Source organism: Hemibagrus wyckioides, linkage group LG17 (genome assembly GCF_019097595.1).
Source record: "Hemibagrus wyckioides isolate EC202008001 linkage group LG17, SWU_Hwy_1.0, whole genome shotgun sequence".
In the NCBI taxonomy this organism is placed as follows: domain Eukaryota; kingdom Metazoa; phylum Chordata; class Actinopteri; order Siluriformes; family Bagridae; genus Hemibagrus; species Hemibagrus wyckioides.
In genome coordinates, this window is record NC_080726.1 from 5,687,045 (window position 1) to 5,704,001 (window position 16,957).

At 37.7% G+C, this 16,957-nt stretch overlaps 1 protein-coding gene across 1 annotated transcript in view; it reads right to left on the minus strand.

The window, feature by feature from the left end:
- trpc4b (transient receptor potential cation channel, subfamily C, member 4b) overlaps positions 1-14,651 on the minus strand; it is a 31,913-nt gene extending 17,262 nt beyond the window's left edge. Inside the window, exons 1-2 of the mRNA XM_058413456.1 lie at positions 14,010-14,651; positions 5,335-5,853 (exon numbers count right to left, since the gene is read on the minus strand). Of these exons, the coding sequence (XP_058269439.1) occupies positions 5,335-5,853; positions 14,010-14,423 (933 nt within the window). The 5' untranslated portion in view covers positions 14,424-14,651. The remainder of the gene's footprint in view (positions 1-5,334; positions 5,854-14,009) is intronic.
- Between the last annotated feature and the right edge of the window lie 2,306 nt (positions 14,652-16,957).

Here is a 16,957-nt window from a genome sequence, read left to right on the forward strand (position 1 = left end):
GTGATATATCAAGTCCCACACAAACAGACTGAAGTGCAGCTACTTATCCAAAGCTATAGCTGCCATCACCCCCAAATACTTCCCCAGTCATTTACAGCTGTAATGGACTAAGGACCACTTTACACTAAGCTGTATGCATACTTCGTATACATTACAATTCACTTTATATAATCCGCAGTATATCTCTAATGTTTTTATACTAGATCAATAATCAAAGCATTACACTTAAGTGCAGTGTTGGATAAATTTTACAGCGCACTCTGTTTATTTATTTGTCTTAATTCTTCTCTTTTAGCTTCTTGATTTAAATTCCTTTCAGAGTGTTTTGTCATAGGCTGTGCGAGAATTGCCACAATAAATTTTTATAGTATTGTATACATTAACGATCTTCTTCTTCTTCTTCTTCTTCTTCATTCGGCTTTTCCCTTTAGGGGTCTCCACAGCGAATCATCTCTCTCCACCTATCCCTATCTTCTGCATCCTCAACACTTACACCCACTATCTTCATATCCTCATTTATTCCATCCATATACCTCCTCTTTGGCCTTTCTCTTTGCCTCCTTTCTGGCAGCTCCATGTCCAACATTCTCACTCTCACATATACTCACTCTCCCTCCTCTGAACATGTCCAAACCATCTTAATCTGTCCTCCCTAACTTTGTCCCCCCCAAACATCCAACATGAGCTGTCCCTCTGATGTACTCGTTCCTAATCCTGTCCAACCGTGTCACTCCCAAAGGGAACTTCAACATCTTCAGCTCTGCTACCTCCAGCTCTGACTCCTGTCTCTTCCTCAGTGAATTGTATACATTAGTGAAGTAATCCTTATTTTATGTTAAGAACTCGCTTCAGACAAACAGATTTTTCGAATCAGAACTTTTATATTAGTACATTTTGAACAAATAATTTGCATAATGGTGTTATTTATGTAACTGATCAGCTTTCTCTCAGAATGCATCTTTTATATACCGCACATTTATTAGCAAGGAAACTTTGTGCAAATGATCAGAATAGTTATTTCTGTAACAAAGAGGCAATTTTTCCAAGTACACACCATCATTATGTGGTCACATGTATGACTGATGGAGCTTTATAAATAAAAAAATAAAAACTTAATGCCCTTTGCTTTTGTAATTTTCCAAGAGATGACTTTAAGTGTAATTGAATTGGACGTTGGCCAGAAAGGAAATATTTGCTTTGCAACACAGAATGTTCATTTTATGGTGACAGCAACACTACAGCAAACAGCTGAACTATGGTATGTGTATAGATCCTCAAAAAAAGCCCTATCCATTCTGTTACTAAGGACACACAATCTGAGCTGTTTCTATTTTTAGCCCACTTTAACTCTTCACTACACCCGAATTACACGAAATCCATTTGTTTGTTGGCATTTTTTCAGGTATGTAGTGGTGAATACTTATGCAAGGCATCAAAACCCACACATCGTTGTTTTTTCTTTCTTCCCCAGATACATTTTACATCCAGTCTTTGTAATTGATCTAGACTGACTCTGTGCCAAATTTACAGCTCATGAGAGTTTCGACTCGGTGTTCTGAGATACTGGATGTTCTTTTCACAACAAAGACATAAAAAAAATAAGTCATGTAAAATTTCAGAATAAATTTTTTGCTTTAAAAAATGATTACAATTGACAAGTCCATTTCATTTTGCATTTAAAAAAAAAATTGGCATAGAGTGTAATGCAAGGAAAATGGGCTTCATCATTTCCTATGGTGGGCAGTAGAATAGCTTCTGGCAATTTCTTTGCTGATTCCTAACGTGATAATGTGAGAGGGTGTGTCCTCATGCGGAAATGAGTTGAAATTACTATCCAGGCTTGAGGGTTATATCTTCACTGCTTCATGGCTACATTTATAGATTGTTACTCCATGGCATTTTGATTTAAAGAGCTTTTATATATATACGTACTATAACGTTCTATTTTGTGCCTTACGTGTATTGATTGTTGAGTCATTTTAGGCGGCATTGCCATTGCATTTTTTCCTTCAGGGATCTGGATGGAACTGATGAATTTCCCATTCAACCACCAAGAAGACCTGCAGGAGTTTCATGCTCTATCCCTGGGTCTCTCAGGACTAGGACACTAGCTCTCACTGCTTCCAGAGTAAGTCCAGAGCATCTCTCAATGAATTTACAAGACAGTTCGCTCGAGACTCGACTGGAAACAGGGCTGTTTTTAGGTGGTGTGAAAGCCAAGACTACTTGGTGGGCTTTTGCTTTCTGATTCTTCTCCCTGTTTGAAAACATTAAGAACATCTTGGATTGTCTCTTATAGATATAATCTGAGAAGACTGCTTATCATATATAAGACATCTTATATCATGGCTGCTATTTTCCATCATTACAAGCTGGCTATTATGATTTCACACAAAGATAATGTTATTCCCAAAGTGGAAGTCAATAAAAGTGCTGTTTTTTTACACAACATTTTGTTCTTCATTGAAGCACCATCTTTATTCAATGGTACAATAGCTAACTGCACCCTAAAGGGGAATTTCACCAGCAGATCATACAACTTAGGCCAGGGGTCATCAATTCCAGGCCCGGAGGACTAAAAAAACAGCCTAGCTTGTTGATTTTCTTGCTCTAAGACATGCAATTCAACTCAATAGTTAATTCCCTGGCTTTCTATGGGTGATGAAAGGAAATCAACTTTACTGTCCTCAAGCAAGAGAGCTAATGAGTCATGACTTGAGAGAAAGTTAAAACTTCTGCAGCATTCTGTACATGTCTGAGAAAACTTGGAGAATCCTAAGAGAAAGTAATGAACTTTTTTTTTTTTTTGCTAAAACAATGTCACATGATGTCGTTTTCTCTTAATAACTTCAAAACAACCAGAAAACTGTACGAAAAAGGCAGAAGTCAAGATTCATTATGATAACTAGTTAATGTCTGTATGTGAAAAGTAAGCAAAGATTTCTTTTTAAATATTACAGGAAATTATTTACTTCTTGTGCGCTTGTTACTTTAATAATTAGGAATGCCTCTATGGATTTCTATATCCTATTTTGATAAAAAAAAGTTAGAATTGATGTACCACCATGGCTTCCAAAATATTTACAATTACTATGAACTCTAACTCAACTGGATGCAGAAGAATATTCTCTCAAACGTAATTATTATTATTAATAATAATAATAATAATAATAATAATAATAATAATAATAATAATAATAATAATAATTTATTAACTAATTTATTTTATTTTATTTTATATTTTTACCAATAAATACATTCACTCAGTGCCAGACAAGAGCACCACATTTTACAATTATTAATTATTTTATCTGAAATATAGCCAAGAATTTGAATTTCATGGCACTTTTTTTTTGATCCTTTTCAAAAAGCAAAGGCACATCCCCAGATCCCGGCAGTAAAATGTAAGAAAGAAAGAGAGAACAAGGTAAGTAAGTTAAATAAGAATTAGCTTTACCAAGGAGAGAACAGGGCTGCTAAGGAGTTTAGACAAAATGACTAACCGGAAGCCCATGTAAACACAAACAAGCAAATTGGCCCATAATGCAATTTTCCAAATGGGCTTCCTTAACCACATAATATGCTTGTAAATATTTTGTTTTTGGTTGTTTCATTTTTATTTTTTATTTTTTTATACATAAGATTATTTGGACTATTTTGGGGGGAAAAAACAACAACCTCGGAGTATTACTTACATTATACAGTGAAAAATTGTCTGCATAATACATCCTTTACACTCTGAACACTATCATCTCTAAAAGTGAGTTAGAGAAGATTAACAAAGGCCCGAAATTAAAAAAAAATGAAGAAGAGGAATTGTCCCTGAAAGACCCTGCTATGACCACACATGGATTCAGACCCTAGAAAGAGGTCAGTTTTTACAGCAATAAGTCACACAGCAATAAATCTGAAGAGTCTGAAGGGAATAACTGCCCATTATGTGATCTCTAAGCCACTGTGACATCTTACAGTAGGACCACACCACAGGTAAAGAAAATGACTGTGTGTATTGCTCGCACTTCTCTATTCTGAAGTGTAAAATGAATGAGCTGCAAACTTCATGAGATTCTGCTTTTATTATAGATATATAGGGCTTATGGTTACAGTGGCTAATCACAGATACTGTATATCTGTATAACAGTGAAACAAAAAATACATGTTAAATGTCCTCTCTGATAGAAAACATGCAGAGCTTTACATTTAGGGGTTTCATCAAATGAAAACAAAGAACATTTAATACTTAAGGGTCTTTTGTTCTTCATTTATAGTTTATAATTATTTTTGGTTTTATTAGCTTCTGTCTTTAGACATTCAGATCATTTGGAATGACCTGGACTCATTTTACTGTTTTGGAAATTTATGAGCTACAAAACCTCCTGTGGCAGAATCCATCCATCCATCCATCCATCCATCCATCCATTTTCTGTCCTGTATTTATCTCACACAGAGTTGCAGGGAACCCAGAGCCTAGCTCAGGGGACTCAGGGCACCATAATAGAGCACAATCACACACTACAGACAATTTAGAGATACCAAGCAGCATACAAGACATGTCTTTGCACTAAGAGGAAACCAGAGAACCCTGAGGAATCCCCCGAATCACAGGGAGAAAAGCAAACTCCATACACACACAGGTCAGAGGCAGGAACCGAAGTCTCAACCCTGGAGGTGTGAGGCAGACAGGCTAATCTCTAAGGTGAACAACCCAATTAACAACTAGGATCAAGCTTCTGGTTCTAAATTTGTATGCATATAAAGACTAAAATCAGTCCTGGAAACAGTGTAGAAAAGTAGCTACAGCCTTAAACTCCATCACCATGTATGCAGAATTCTGAAAATCTCCATTTCCATTGCAGTGTTGCATTGTGTGTTATGGATGTGATACGATTCTGTGTCTCATTGCTGCTCACCATATTGATACTTTGTGTTCTGAAATGTTTTATTTAATCTGTTTGCAAAATTTTGGAAATTTCACAAGGTTGGTATTTTTCCACAGCTTGCCTTCTCTACTGAGAAATACATTATTTCTTATAAGCGATTTCACATAAGAGATTATTACATACGTTCATCATGTGGTCAGCTTTCTGCATTTGAGAGGGTTCAGAGATATTTTTAAGAATGCTGTCCATGTGGATGAAATTCTTTTATAAAAATAAAAGTGGTTTAAAACTACATTTTGAACTTTGTTTACAGCCATAATATTGAAAAAGTGAAATCTCATTCTCCTCATCAAATTCCTCACAAACTCTTGGTAAGTTTGTAACAAACAAACGTAATAATATCAGATATACAAATATATCCGGACATACTCTATTCCTACAAGAAGGGACTCACCTCTTTCTGTCTGTATTTGATGGCCAGTTTAAGCCGAGCCAGCTCGTTGTTGCTTTCCTCATGCAGGAGGCTAAGATCATCACGGAAGTTGAGAATAAGCTCCAGTTCACGTGAGGACCGTGTCTGGTCCAGCAGGTCCTTAGCAAAGCGCTTACACTGATAAGAAAGCTCCTCATACTCTGCTTTAAACTCATTCTCCACCTTGCTGAGCTCTTGGAGTTCCCAGCTGAGCTGGAAAGCGGTCAGGAACGGGTCCTCGCTAGAGAGTGCGATGAGGGACGGGCTTGCCAGGGCCTTGTAAATATTAAGGCGTGAGCGTGAATGGCGAAGACTGTCCACATCGGAGCTGGATACACACTCGGAGCAGTTGCAGCGCACCTCGTGGGGCTGAGGCACTGACACACCTTTCTGCACCAGCATCTTAATAATCTCATAATTGTTTGTGTGGGCAGCGAGGATGATGGGGGTGATGTCGGGGGTGAATTCAGAGAACTGTTTGTCCAGCAGGATAGGAGGAACCTGGTTACAAATGAAAAAGACACACAATATATGAGGGATGAAACACAGAATTGGTTGTTTCATATAGTTGCTTTGTCCATTCTGGACAATAGAAATTTTAGCATAGATTATTACTGAAGTACAAAATATCTTCTGATTCCTTTCTGGTTAAGACACATGCTAGAGTCAAACCTTTAAATCGGTAAACTGAAGATGCTTTGCCTAAAAGATATTTCCTCCAGCCTTTTTTTTTTTTAAATATTGGGTCTATAATTATTTACTTTTGCCAACCCTTAACTCAAAATTCATTATCATGCTTGATTTACACTTTTAACCAGCTAGCTAGAAAACTAGCTAGTTGGAATATTTACTAATAATCTTTCTGGCAAAACAGTAACAGACATAACTGCATGAATTGTCTTTAAAATTTTAATAAAAAATAGCTTATATTAAACAGACTTAATCAAGGTGCCAAGCCAACACCATCATGTCATCTGGGGAGAGTAAAAATAAGGTACAGGATGATGTAAAATCTGTTTTGGGATGCGGTTAGTGATGATAGTGTTGCATGCTTTTACACATAATGCAAATAAAATATACAGAATAACAGGTGAAAGAATGATTGCAATAAGGAAGGTGGGTTTTTTTTTTTACTTCCCTCAAAAAATGTGACTACTTCTAAGCTATGGTTGTAGATGTGTGTGTTCTGTATATCTGTGGTATTTAACACACTGCTAATTCCTTAAACATCTAAACTTGCCATTCAGTAGCCAAAGCACATGCTTCCATCCAAAAGACCACAAGCTCTAGCTCCAGTTCAAGAAACTACAAGCTCCTCCTCCCATCAAGGGAACTACAAGCTCTGGCTCTATTCAAATGACTACAAGCTTCTGCTACTGTGGATGGAACAACAGGCTACTGTTTCTATCCATGAGATCCACAGAGTCTTTGTCCTATCCAGGAGACCACAAGGTCTAGATCCTATCCAGTGGACAACAAACTCCTCCTTTCTTCTCCCATCAAGGCAACTACATGCTCCTTCTTCCATCCAGGGAAACATTGGCACCTGCTGTCATTCAGGATAACCTTCTGCCATCCATAAGCTGCTGCTTCCACTCAGTAACCACAAGCTTTTATCTACAGAACAACAAGCTTCTCCTCACATCCAGAAATCCACAAGCTACTTCTCCCTTCCAGGGATGCATAAGCTTCTCTTCTCATTCAGGAAACCACAAGCTTCTCTTTCCATCCAGGGATCCACAAGCTTCTTCTCCCATCAAGGGATCAACCACAAGCTTCTCCTCCCATCAAGGGATCAACCACAAGCTTCTCCTCCCATCCAGGAAACCACAAGCTTCTCCTCCATTCCAGAGAACCACAAGCTCCTCTTCACAACTGGTATACCACAAGCTCCTCCTCCCATCCAGGGATTCACAAGCTTCTCCGCCATCCAGGAAACCACAAGTTCATCCTCCCATCCAGGGATCCACAAGCTTCTCCTCCCACCCATGAAACCACAAGCTTCTCCTTCTATCCAGGGATCCACAAGCTCCTCCTCCCCCCATCCAGGGATCCACAAGCTCCTCCTCCCATCTAGAGATCCACAAGGAAACCACAAGTTTCTCTTTCCATCCAGGGATCCACAAGCTTCTCCTCCCATCAAGGGATCCACCACAAACTTCTCCTCCCATCCAGGAAACCACAAGCTTTTCTTTTCATCCAGGAAACCAAAAGCTCCTCCTCCCAACCAGAGATCCACAAGCTCCTCCTCCCATCCAGGCCACAAGAAATTCCTGGTCCCATCCAAAGGAACAAGCATGCTCCATCTATATACACTGATTACTGTAATTTTGTTGGCCTTATTGCTAGCCAACTTACATTTATACATTTATAATCTACCATTCCTGCTCCAGCTTCATAGAAGAGAACAGGCTCATCCTGCTGAGTCATGAATCTTCCAAAAGTCTCTTCCACCAAAGGTTTCTTGCTCCTGAACCCCATAATAAAGGCTTTCTCCTCATCATTGTCACTCTTGGTTCCTTGTGAAGCTGCTTTGGAGTATTGTAAATGTCCTTACATTATATTCTTCTGCAAATGTCCTTTACTATGCAGACTGCATCTAGACTCTATATTTCTTATCACACTCTCTCAGATTTGACTTCCCCCCTGAAATATTCTCACAAAAAATAACTGTTGACCTGATATCCTCCATGGTGCAGCTTTCTAGATCAAATACGACGAGGTAAATTATAGTCACAGATGTGGTATCACTGCTGGAATGCTTGTTAAATATAACTGCAGTATATACATGAGTCTGTTTAAAGAGCCAGCGTATATACTAAATATTTACCTATTCAACCAAACAGCTTAGGTAAAACCTCCAACCGGGTTGATAAAATGGTGCTGATGATTTGTGCGCTCCAAAATTCCAAATCAGGTCTGCAGTAAAGTTAAAAGGTGCGTGTTATTTAAATATCACAACACCCTCCAGCTTTAGCTATCCACCAACTCTGTTCTGAAGGCTTCTCAGAAGAGTGAAACTTTTATAAAGTGTCATACATATGCATAGAACGTCTCACTTTACCAATTAGCCTCAGATGTTCACCAACTGTCCTACTGAATCTTTCTCCGTCAAGTTGAGGTGCTCTCACTTTGCTGCACTTTGATGTTTCCCCGTAAAAACGTATTGACTTTCAATGCATGCGCATGAGTCTCACTCAGTGAAGAAAGTTACAGTAAGCTTAGCAGTTACACTGAAATCACTGAGACAGATCCAGCAATTTAAGCCATATTCTGGAACATTATAATAAAATTACAAGTTCAAAGCCAGAAGCCATGCATGTCTAACAGTCCAAGAGAGAATAACTGTGCTTTCTGGATGATAAGGATGGCCATCACGCTCTGCCTATCAATCATAAATATACTAGCTAATCACAATCGATCATCGCTGGCTTATGTACTGTATATAACACAGACAGTTAGAAATCTCCTTAAGGGGGTTCGGCTTCCATACAGTGTCGACTGAATGAACTCTAAACGATTCAGTGGCTGGTTTAATGTGTCTGGAGAAAGCACTGACCCTCCCACATTGATAATTATGTTTGAAGCACCTCAGGAGGTTGTAAGGTAGTGACACTATAGTGCCAGGTACAGCATGGTTAGCAAAAATACAAAGTTTTGTGAACATCAAAACCTGGATTTAGACAAAATAATTGATTTGATGTTAAAATGTAGTGCTCTGGCCTGATACTGAGTGATCCATATGAAACCAAGGGTGCCAATACTTTAATAGTGGAAGTATTTCTTGCTGAAAATGAAGAAAAAAGGCAGTCGAAAGAAAACTTGGTAAAATGACACACTGACACCAGAAGTCGCATATCTATGTAGTGAGCAAACACAGTGAGGAAGAAGCCACAGGGGAATCGACTTAACTTCCAAAAGTTACCTTGATTTTACCTTGAATATGGGTATGAAATAAAAAAAAAAGTGGTTAAAGCTCTGGGCTACTGCTCAGAAGGTTAGGAGTTCAAATCACTTCCCAGCTGCCTCTGTTGGGTCCCTGGGCAAAAATCTTATCTAACTGCTCAATTATACCCTGTCTCTGCTGTAAGTCATGTGACTCTGGAGAAAAGCATAAGCCAAATAAGGAAATCTTATGTTATAGCACAGACTATGCTAGTCCATGGAACCGCAAGCTCCTCCTCTCATCCTGGAAACTGAAAGCTCCTCCTCCCATCCAGGGCACAACAAGTTCCTGGTCCCATCCAAGCTTGCTCCATCTTTATCTAGTCTTATTGCTAGCCAAAGGGTTCTTCTTCCAGAAGTTTATTTCTCCATAGCGCCATTATAAAGGCTATATGATGTTGAATAAGCAAATGTTATGTGGTAGCACAGATCTAGCTTGTAAGTGGAGCTTGACACTAAATAAATTGGTGGAAATTTAGAGTTCATTAAAAAGAAGAGAGAGGACACCACTAAAACACTCTGAAAAAGGTACTATAAGCATCCTTCAGCAATTTGAGTAACTGGCTCCATCTTCTAGCATGCATCACATGAGTCTGAGAAAGAAATGGCATGCACCAGGCTTTACGAATATAGAAAAAGAAGAAGCATGATTTCTATGTTTGACAAAGATTGATGTGTTTTACATGTAAACAACTATTGAATATTACAGATAAAGTCTTGTTTGTAAACAAGACTTTATAAATAAAGCAATGGAGGAAAAAGTTTCCATAAATATAAGATAAGAAAAATAGGAAATGAAAATAGAGGAGGCTGACAAACAGAATAGGTCGTGGAGCATGTGGGGGAGAAACGTTATGAATGCATGTGCATGTCAGAACCCCCAAGAGAGCAGGCCTGTGAATTTGAGAGACAAGTGGTGATTAGAGGACGGGGGTGATTAGCACATCTCTCTGTAATATCCATCCTGAAGCCGAAGCTGTGGAACTCCCAGAGAGATGAGGACAAGCTAGCAGGCAAAAGCACAATATAATAATGACTCTTTCCAGACTGGCATGACCAAGCATACAGAAAAATTAAGCAAGTGGTCATAACAGCATTATATATTTTTTTAAGTTTTGTGGTGCTTTTATTTCCCCCAGTATGGTAGAACATATATATTAATATCTATAAATCCAGAACAATCCGTGCTCTCGGACATACCTCAGGAGGTTGGAAGGTAGTGATGCTGTTGTGCAAACGAAAATAAATAAATATTATACAAATTTCTTATACAAAAATGTTTTTAATAATTCTTAGCCATTTTAAAATAATTGTAAGATATTTATTTATATATTTAGAAAATACCATTATGATGTTTTGAATCGGAATGCCAGCATTTTGTTTGAAGAAAAGACACATTTTCCGACTGTATAAAAGTTTACTTTTTAATCCTCCAGCTCTGAAAGCTTTAAAAGTGAAATCCATTGAACATTAAAGTGAACACTGAAGTTTAATTATGTACCTTCATTTTGGAAAGCTGCAACTTAGAAGATTTAAAGATCCAAATCCTTGAAGGCTCCATGCTGAGTGATAAGCATGTATACCTTGAAATGTACATAATGTATATAATGAGGGATGTGTTAGCTTAGTAGTTAAGGTGTTGGACTACTGATCAGAAGCTTGTGAGTTCGAATCACCAAGTGCACCAAGCTGCCAATGCTGGGCCCCTGAGTAAGGCCCCTTAACCCTCAATTACTCAGTTGTATAAACTGAGATGAAATACTCTGGATAAGGATGTCTGCAAAATGTGTAATTATATAACAAGCTTTTATTAGTGTAGTTTATTACTGTATATCAGAATTATCTCTAATTAAGCAATGATACAAGTTTGAATGTCTCTTGGTGCCTGGGTAAGAAGGAGATCTTGTTTTGTCATGGGTATTTAATTACAACAACATGGGTCGCATAGTAATTATGCGTACATAATTACATAATGTGTACATAATTACACAAGGTAGAATTAGTAAAAGAATTGTTATTTTATATGAATTATACAAAGTTACCTGTGATGTGACCTAATCTCAATTTTAAGGGCTACATAGTGTGGTATCATATCACACATGACGATCACTATGTTCACTGCACTGGCCACTACTGAAAAATAATAGAAAAAAAAAAAAACCCTGCTCCCATCTACTGATCCGTCTGCTTGTGATTTATAGACATGTTAATTTTGGTGATTTGCATATCAAAAGGTTACAAGAATAGCAGTGGGATGGGATCCGATTGAGACACCGTGCTAGAGAACCTCTGTCTGAATCACATCTGCAGTCCTTCTAAATAGCCAGTGGTTCAGTGGTCCTCCCTTCCTTCCTGTCCACTTCTCAGAATCGCCCACTCGGCTGTTGTCTAACCTCCAGAGAAGTCAAACCCAATCAGATTAAATATCTGTGAATGTTAATGGGAGAAATTAAGCATGAGAAAAAGCGATGCTTCCGGCATCAGCATTTGCGTTCTGTTTGTCATTTATTCTTAGAATCCATGACATGAGAGCAAACTCAGGGTTACACACTGAGGAAATGGACACATTTGCTACTTCAGATAGTAGATAGTGTTGGTTGTGGTTGGCATAAGGGCATTAAAATCTTTCCTAACAGGAAAGATCTCAATGATTTGTAATATCTCTGTAATTGAGAGGCATTAAATATGAGCCCACAGACAAATGCTCCATTTTACCCATATAGTGATGCAGAAATCAGTTTAACAACTCTTACATCAATTGTCCATCAGCATACGTGTTCATTTATCACAGTAAGACTATCTTCACCATTACTAGGTATAGTAAGATCAGTTCATTTTTACTCTATTAATGACATTTTAATTATTTAGGGCACCTTTTTTTGTCAGATGAACCCCTTCAACCTAAATCCTTAAAGCCCCCTGAGATTAAAGTTAACTTAAAACCATTACTATTACTGCTTTTTATCTGTTTTTACTGCTGGTTTTACGCTACACAAACATCCTTAAAACATTCAACTGGATTTGTGTTGCCATGTTTTGTTTTCAAGTGTCTTTTTAAATTGTCATGGTTTTGGACCAATCCATTTAAAATACTCCTTTCTGTGCTTACGGAATTCTTCTGTTTTATCGATGATATATCTGTCAATTTTTATAGATCTAAGTCCTAAAGAACACATTACACAAGGATTACTGTATTGTAGTACCATGATGTATTGCATGTTCAGGAACCACTGGGTGGGAAACCCTGATTTAAGAGAACTATGATATGTTTGATTAACCATAACTGTTGTATACATTGATTTATTAGTTTTACACTCACTAACTTGACATAAGTTCATACATGGTGATGCTTACTTATATTCAACACTTCAGTAGTATCACACATGCTGTTTTGTTTAAATAATATTTTGACATTTTAATAATAGTTCAAATAATTCTCATTAGTTTAAAAATAATTTTAATATTTATTGATATTGTAAAAAATTCCACTATTGTGTTGTAAATTTGAATGGTAAATTTGGATGCATTGTTTATTGTATTGTATTGTTTATTGTAAAATGTATTATTTAGTTTATGACTTCATGAAACTTTAAATCCTTCAAAAACGTTGTGAAAGCTTTAAAAGTAATATCCTCAAAAGTGAACTTTTTAGGTTTTTACCGTAAATTTGGAAAAGCTGATACTTAAAGGATCAAAAAGGCCTAGGAGACGTACACTTGATGTTTCCATGCTGCAGTGATAAGCATTTGTACCTTGAAATGTATATCTATAATGTATAATTGAATAATAAGAGATTACAGTTTAATTTATTACGGTATATATAAGAATTATTAGAAGAATGATGACCTATTTATGATTATAAATGATAGCATAATTTATCCCATATAATAAAAATAGTAAAAATGTATTCACTTGTTTAACTGTGAAGCTATATACATTATATATATATATATATATATATATATATATATATATATATATATATATATATATATATATATATATACACTATGTATATTTATGTGTAAGATATTACTTCCTCATTATTCGAATTTTCCAAATGATTGTGTATCTATTTCTAATTATAGCATTGGTGATTATAGTTACAGTGATTGCACTGGAAGAGAAAAGAAAAATGTGATGCTTACGCAACCTGCATTAATGTTTTATCATGGTACGGACATTAAGTGGTCCTTAGGGTTTCATTCGTTTGCTTAAATGAGGTTTATATGATACACAAGATCCTCCATTAGTGGTTGTTAGGGCAGTTTATTAAGCTATTGTGCATAATATCTTATTACCTCGTTAAGGACTATTCCAAAGAGAAGTGCTACAACTTCAGCTCTTTAAATTAAAAAGTGCTGTTGAGCAGCCTGTACATTGTATTCCAGTAAACTCTCAGAAATCAAGTTACCAGATTAGATTTGTTCACTTGAGTGTCTCGATGATGATATGCATGATATAATACATGTTTTGTTATGTTTTATACAGTATAGTATATGCATAGTGTCGGAAAGTGTTTAAGGTACATTCAGGCAACTTTACAGGTTAAAGACGCACACCAAAAGAATGGTGACACTGGGGAAAAAAGAAAACCTACAGTGATGTGTTGAAAGTTCTGAGGGTGAAGTGATATTACTGCGTCAATAAATAAAGCTCCAAAAAAGTTTAAAGGAGTAAACACGCAGGGAAGAAGAAGTGCAGCTCCTGACCTGTTTCTCGCCGCTGGGCTTCTTGTGGTTGAGCAGCAGCTCCACAGCTCCTACTACCTCCTTGCGGATGGCGTGGAGCAGCGCGTCCCCCACATGTACGTCGTGCGCCAACAGGAGCTCCACCATCTCCAGGTTCTCGTTCTCGATGGCGATGAGCAGCGCGGTGCGCCCGAGCGGGTCCACGCAGTTCACGTTGATCTTGAAGTAGATCTCGGCCTCCCGCAGCGCGCGCTTGACGCTGCCGTAGTCGCCCTTCTCCACGGCGCTCAGGTACACCTTCTCCTGCGCCGACAGCTCCGGCTCGGCGCGCACCACGCGCAAACGGATGCGGTCGCGGCGCGAGGCGAACGCGCTCCCTCCGCCGCCGCCGCCGCTGCTGCTCGCGCCGCCGCCACCGTAGTAGAGCTGCGCCATCGCACCCGGTCAGCTCGATATCCTGAGCATCTGAGAAACGGACAGGAGCAGGAGGAGGAGGAGGAGGAGGAGGAGGAACAGGAGAAGTGGCGGCGGTGGTGGTGGTGTAGTGGTGAGGAGCTCAGATAAACACCCGGTTAGTGGAGCTGAAAACGCTGCAGCGCACGAGACACGGAAATAACATCCACCCATTCGGTTTAATCCAGTTACGTAGAGTGGAGACTTGTTGGCGCATCGTGTCTCTTTCATGCACAGAACACTGGCAATAAATCACAACGCAAAACTCTGACAGGATGCAAACAAAGCCCTAACGAGTGAATCCAACATCCAGTACTGCTCTCTAATAGCATTTTTTTAATGGTTTTCTGTTACGTCACCATCAATTAAATTAAAGCGCATGTTCAATGAGTGAACTCGGAAAAGAAATACATACACAAGCACCAACATTACCATGGAAACACATCTCAAAGAGTATGGTTTTAAAAAAAAAAATCAGGATTTTTTTACTATAGTTAATGAAACTCCACATGAAGCTCAGAGGCACTAATCACGCATGAATTTCACCTCCTCTCCAAACTGCACAGGAAAAAGTTACCTTGTGGTGGTATCACTAGTAGAAGATCTTTACTACCTTTAGAATGTATTCTTTCCACAGAAAGCTGCATATCTTTAATTCGTTATGCTAAAAGCTATGAGTGGTCCATCATTACACTACCTTTAAATTACCATACAAAAGATAGACAATCAAACCATCACACACTTATTATGGAGTTTTTCTCCAAACTATTGCTACAAATTTAGAAGCACATGCACACAACTCATGCAAAACTCTTGCATAATTATATCCCTTACTGAAAAATTACATAGAGTATTATTTTATGATTTATTCTTTCTACATGTTGTGATTATGTGAATAATACACTATGTGTGATCACATGTAAAAAGAAATTGTGAATTACTAATTTTGGTCAGAGGTTCCAACTGGATCAGTTATTCACACACACACACACACACACACATACACATCCTACACACACACATATATATATATATATATATATATATATATATATATATATATATATATATATATATATATAGATATACAGGTATACATATATACATAAAACATTTACAGTAGCAAAAACAACCTGGACATAAAGCATTCTGTCAGTGGAAAATTCTGGAAAAGAATTTTTGCACATCTAACAAATCCTCATGAAATAAATCTATCCTGAGACCATGACACCATGTGTACAAAACATGCCAGAATTTCATTGTCAGTAACTTGCCATGCAGACTGTTAGATTCCCAGGAAATCACGTTGTGCCATAATCAAATTGGAAAGTTCATTACTGGAACTGCCTGGATGACTTGAAGCGGACCTGGATCAACGTTAAGCTCCAGTTGAAGTCAGCTTTGCGGCGCCTTTCCTCGTCTCCTAAAAATACATTATTTTTGTCCGTCTTCAGTACAGTGTGTCATCTATGCTGCATCCACAATACTCGCCTTTTAGGCTTGCCACTTTGATTCAAACCTTTATCATGTCTCTTAAGCATGCTTGACCATTGTGCTTATTGGGACGGATCGGACACAGGTTGATCTTTATTTTTGTGTTAGAAGTTAGGCCTAATATGGATGAGGACATGAGCACTTTCTACACCTGCTCATTCTTACAGTTATCCAATCATGACGTAATGCATAAAATTATGCAGATACATGGTGAGAGCTTCAGTTAATGTTTATACAAATGAATCGCAGCATCGTAATAGGAAATGGCTTCATACATGGCATGGCTGCCGGTGCTAGGTGGGCTGCTTTGAGTATTTTAGAAATACTCTAAGTTTGAGAAAGACATTCAGCATTAAACAGAACAGCACCGTTGTATATGTTTAAAATAATAAAATAATAATATTAGTTAACTAGATTCTCTACATCTTTGCGGTTACATATTAGCTAAATATAACATGTGTAATTAACCCTTTTTACCAGGACACTGCAGGCGTAATGGAAATCGACTTGTGGGACATTTTCAATCAGGTGAAACAAATGAATGGTTTTCTGGCTTTGAGTCTGATATAAAATGAGTCAGGACTCTTAGTGTGAGACGTGTGTTTTTCCCATTTTAATTTTAGATGCTTATGAACAAGCACTTGGGGCATCTCAGAACAGAAATGGATTTAATATCAACATTTACTTTCAAGATCTTGAAAATTTGTGTGAAAAGAAACAGTTCTTTGGCGTTTTTGGAACTTTTCTATGAATATACCACCCCTAGGCTAGATAAAAAACAGAAACAGTTATAAAACACTACGAATTCTTAAAGCACTGAGTGACTACTTTTATATGAGCTTCAATAGAGAACATGGCTTAAGGAGCCACAATAATGTTAGTATGACATTAGTAATTTTGTTATAAGGCTGATACAGGATATTTTAGAGAGCTTATAGGTAAGCACTGGCCTCTTTCCTTTTAATGTCTTTCCTGTTAATGGATTAGTCTCTCTTTATTGATTATCTTTCGGTTTAACACTA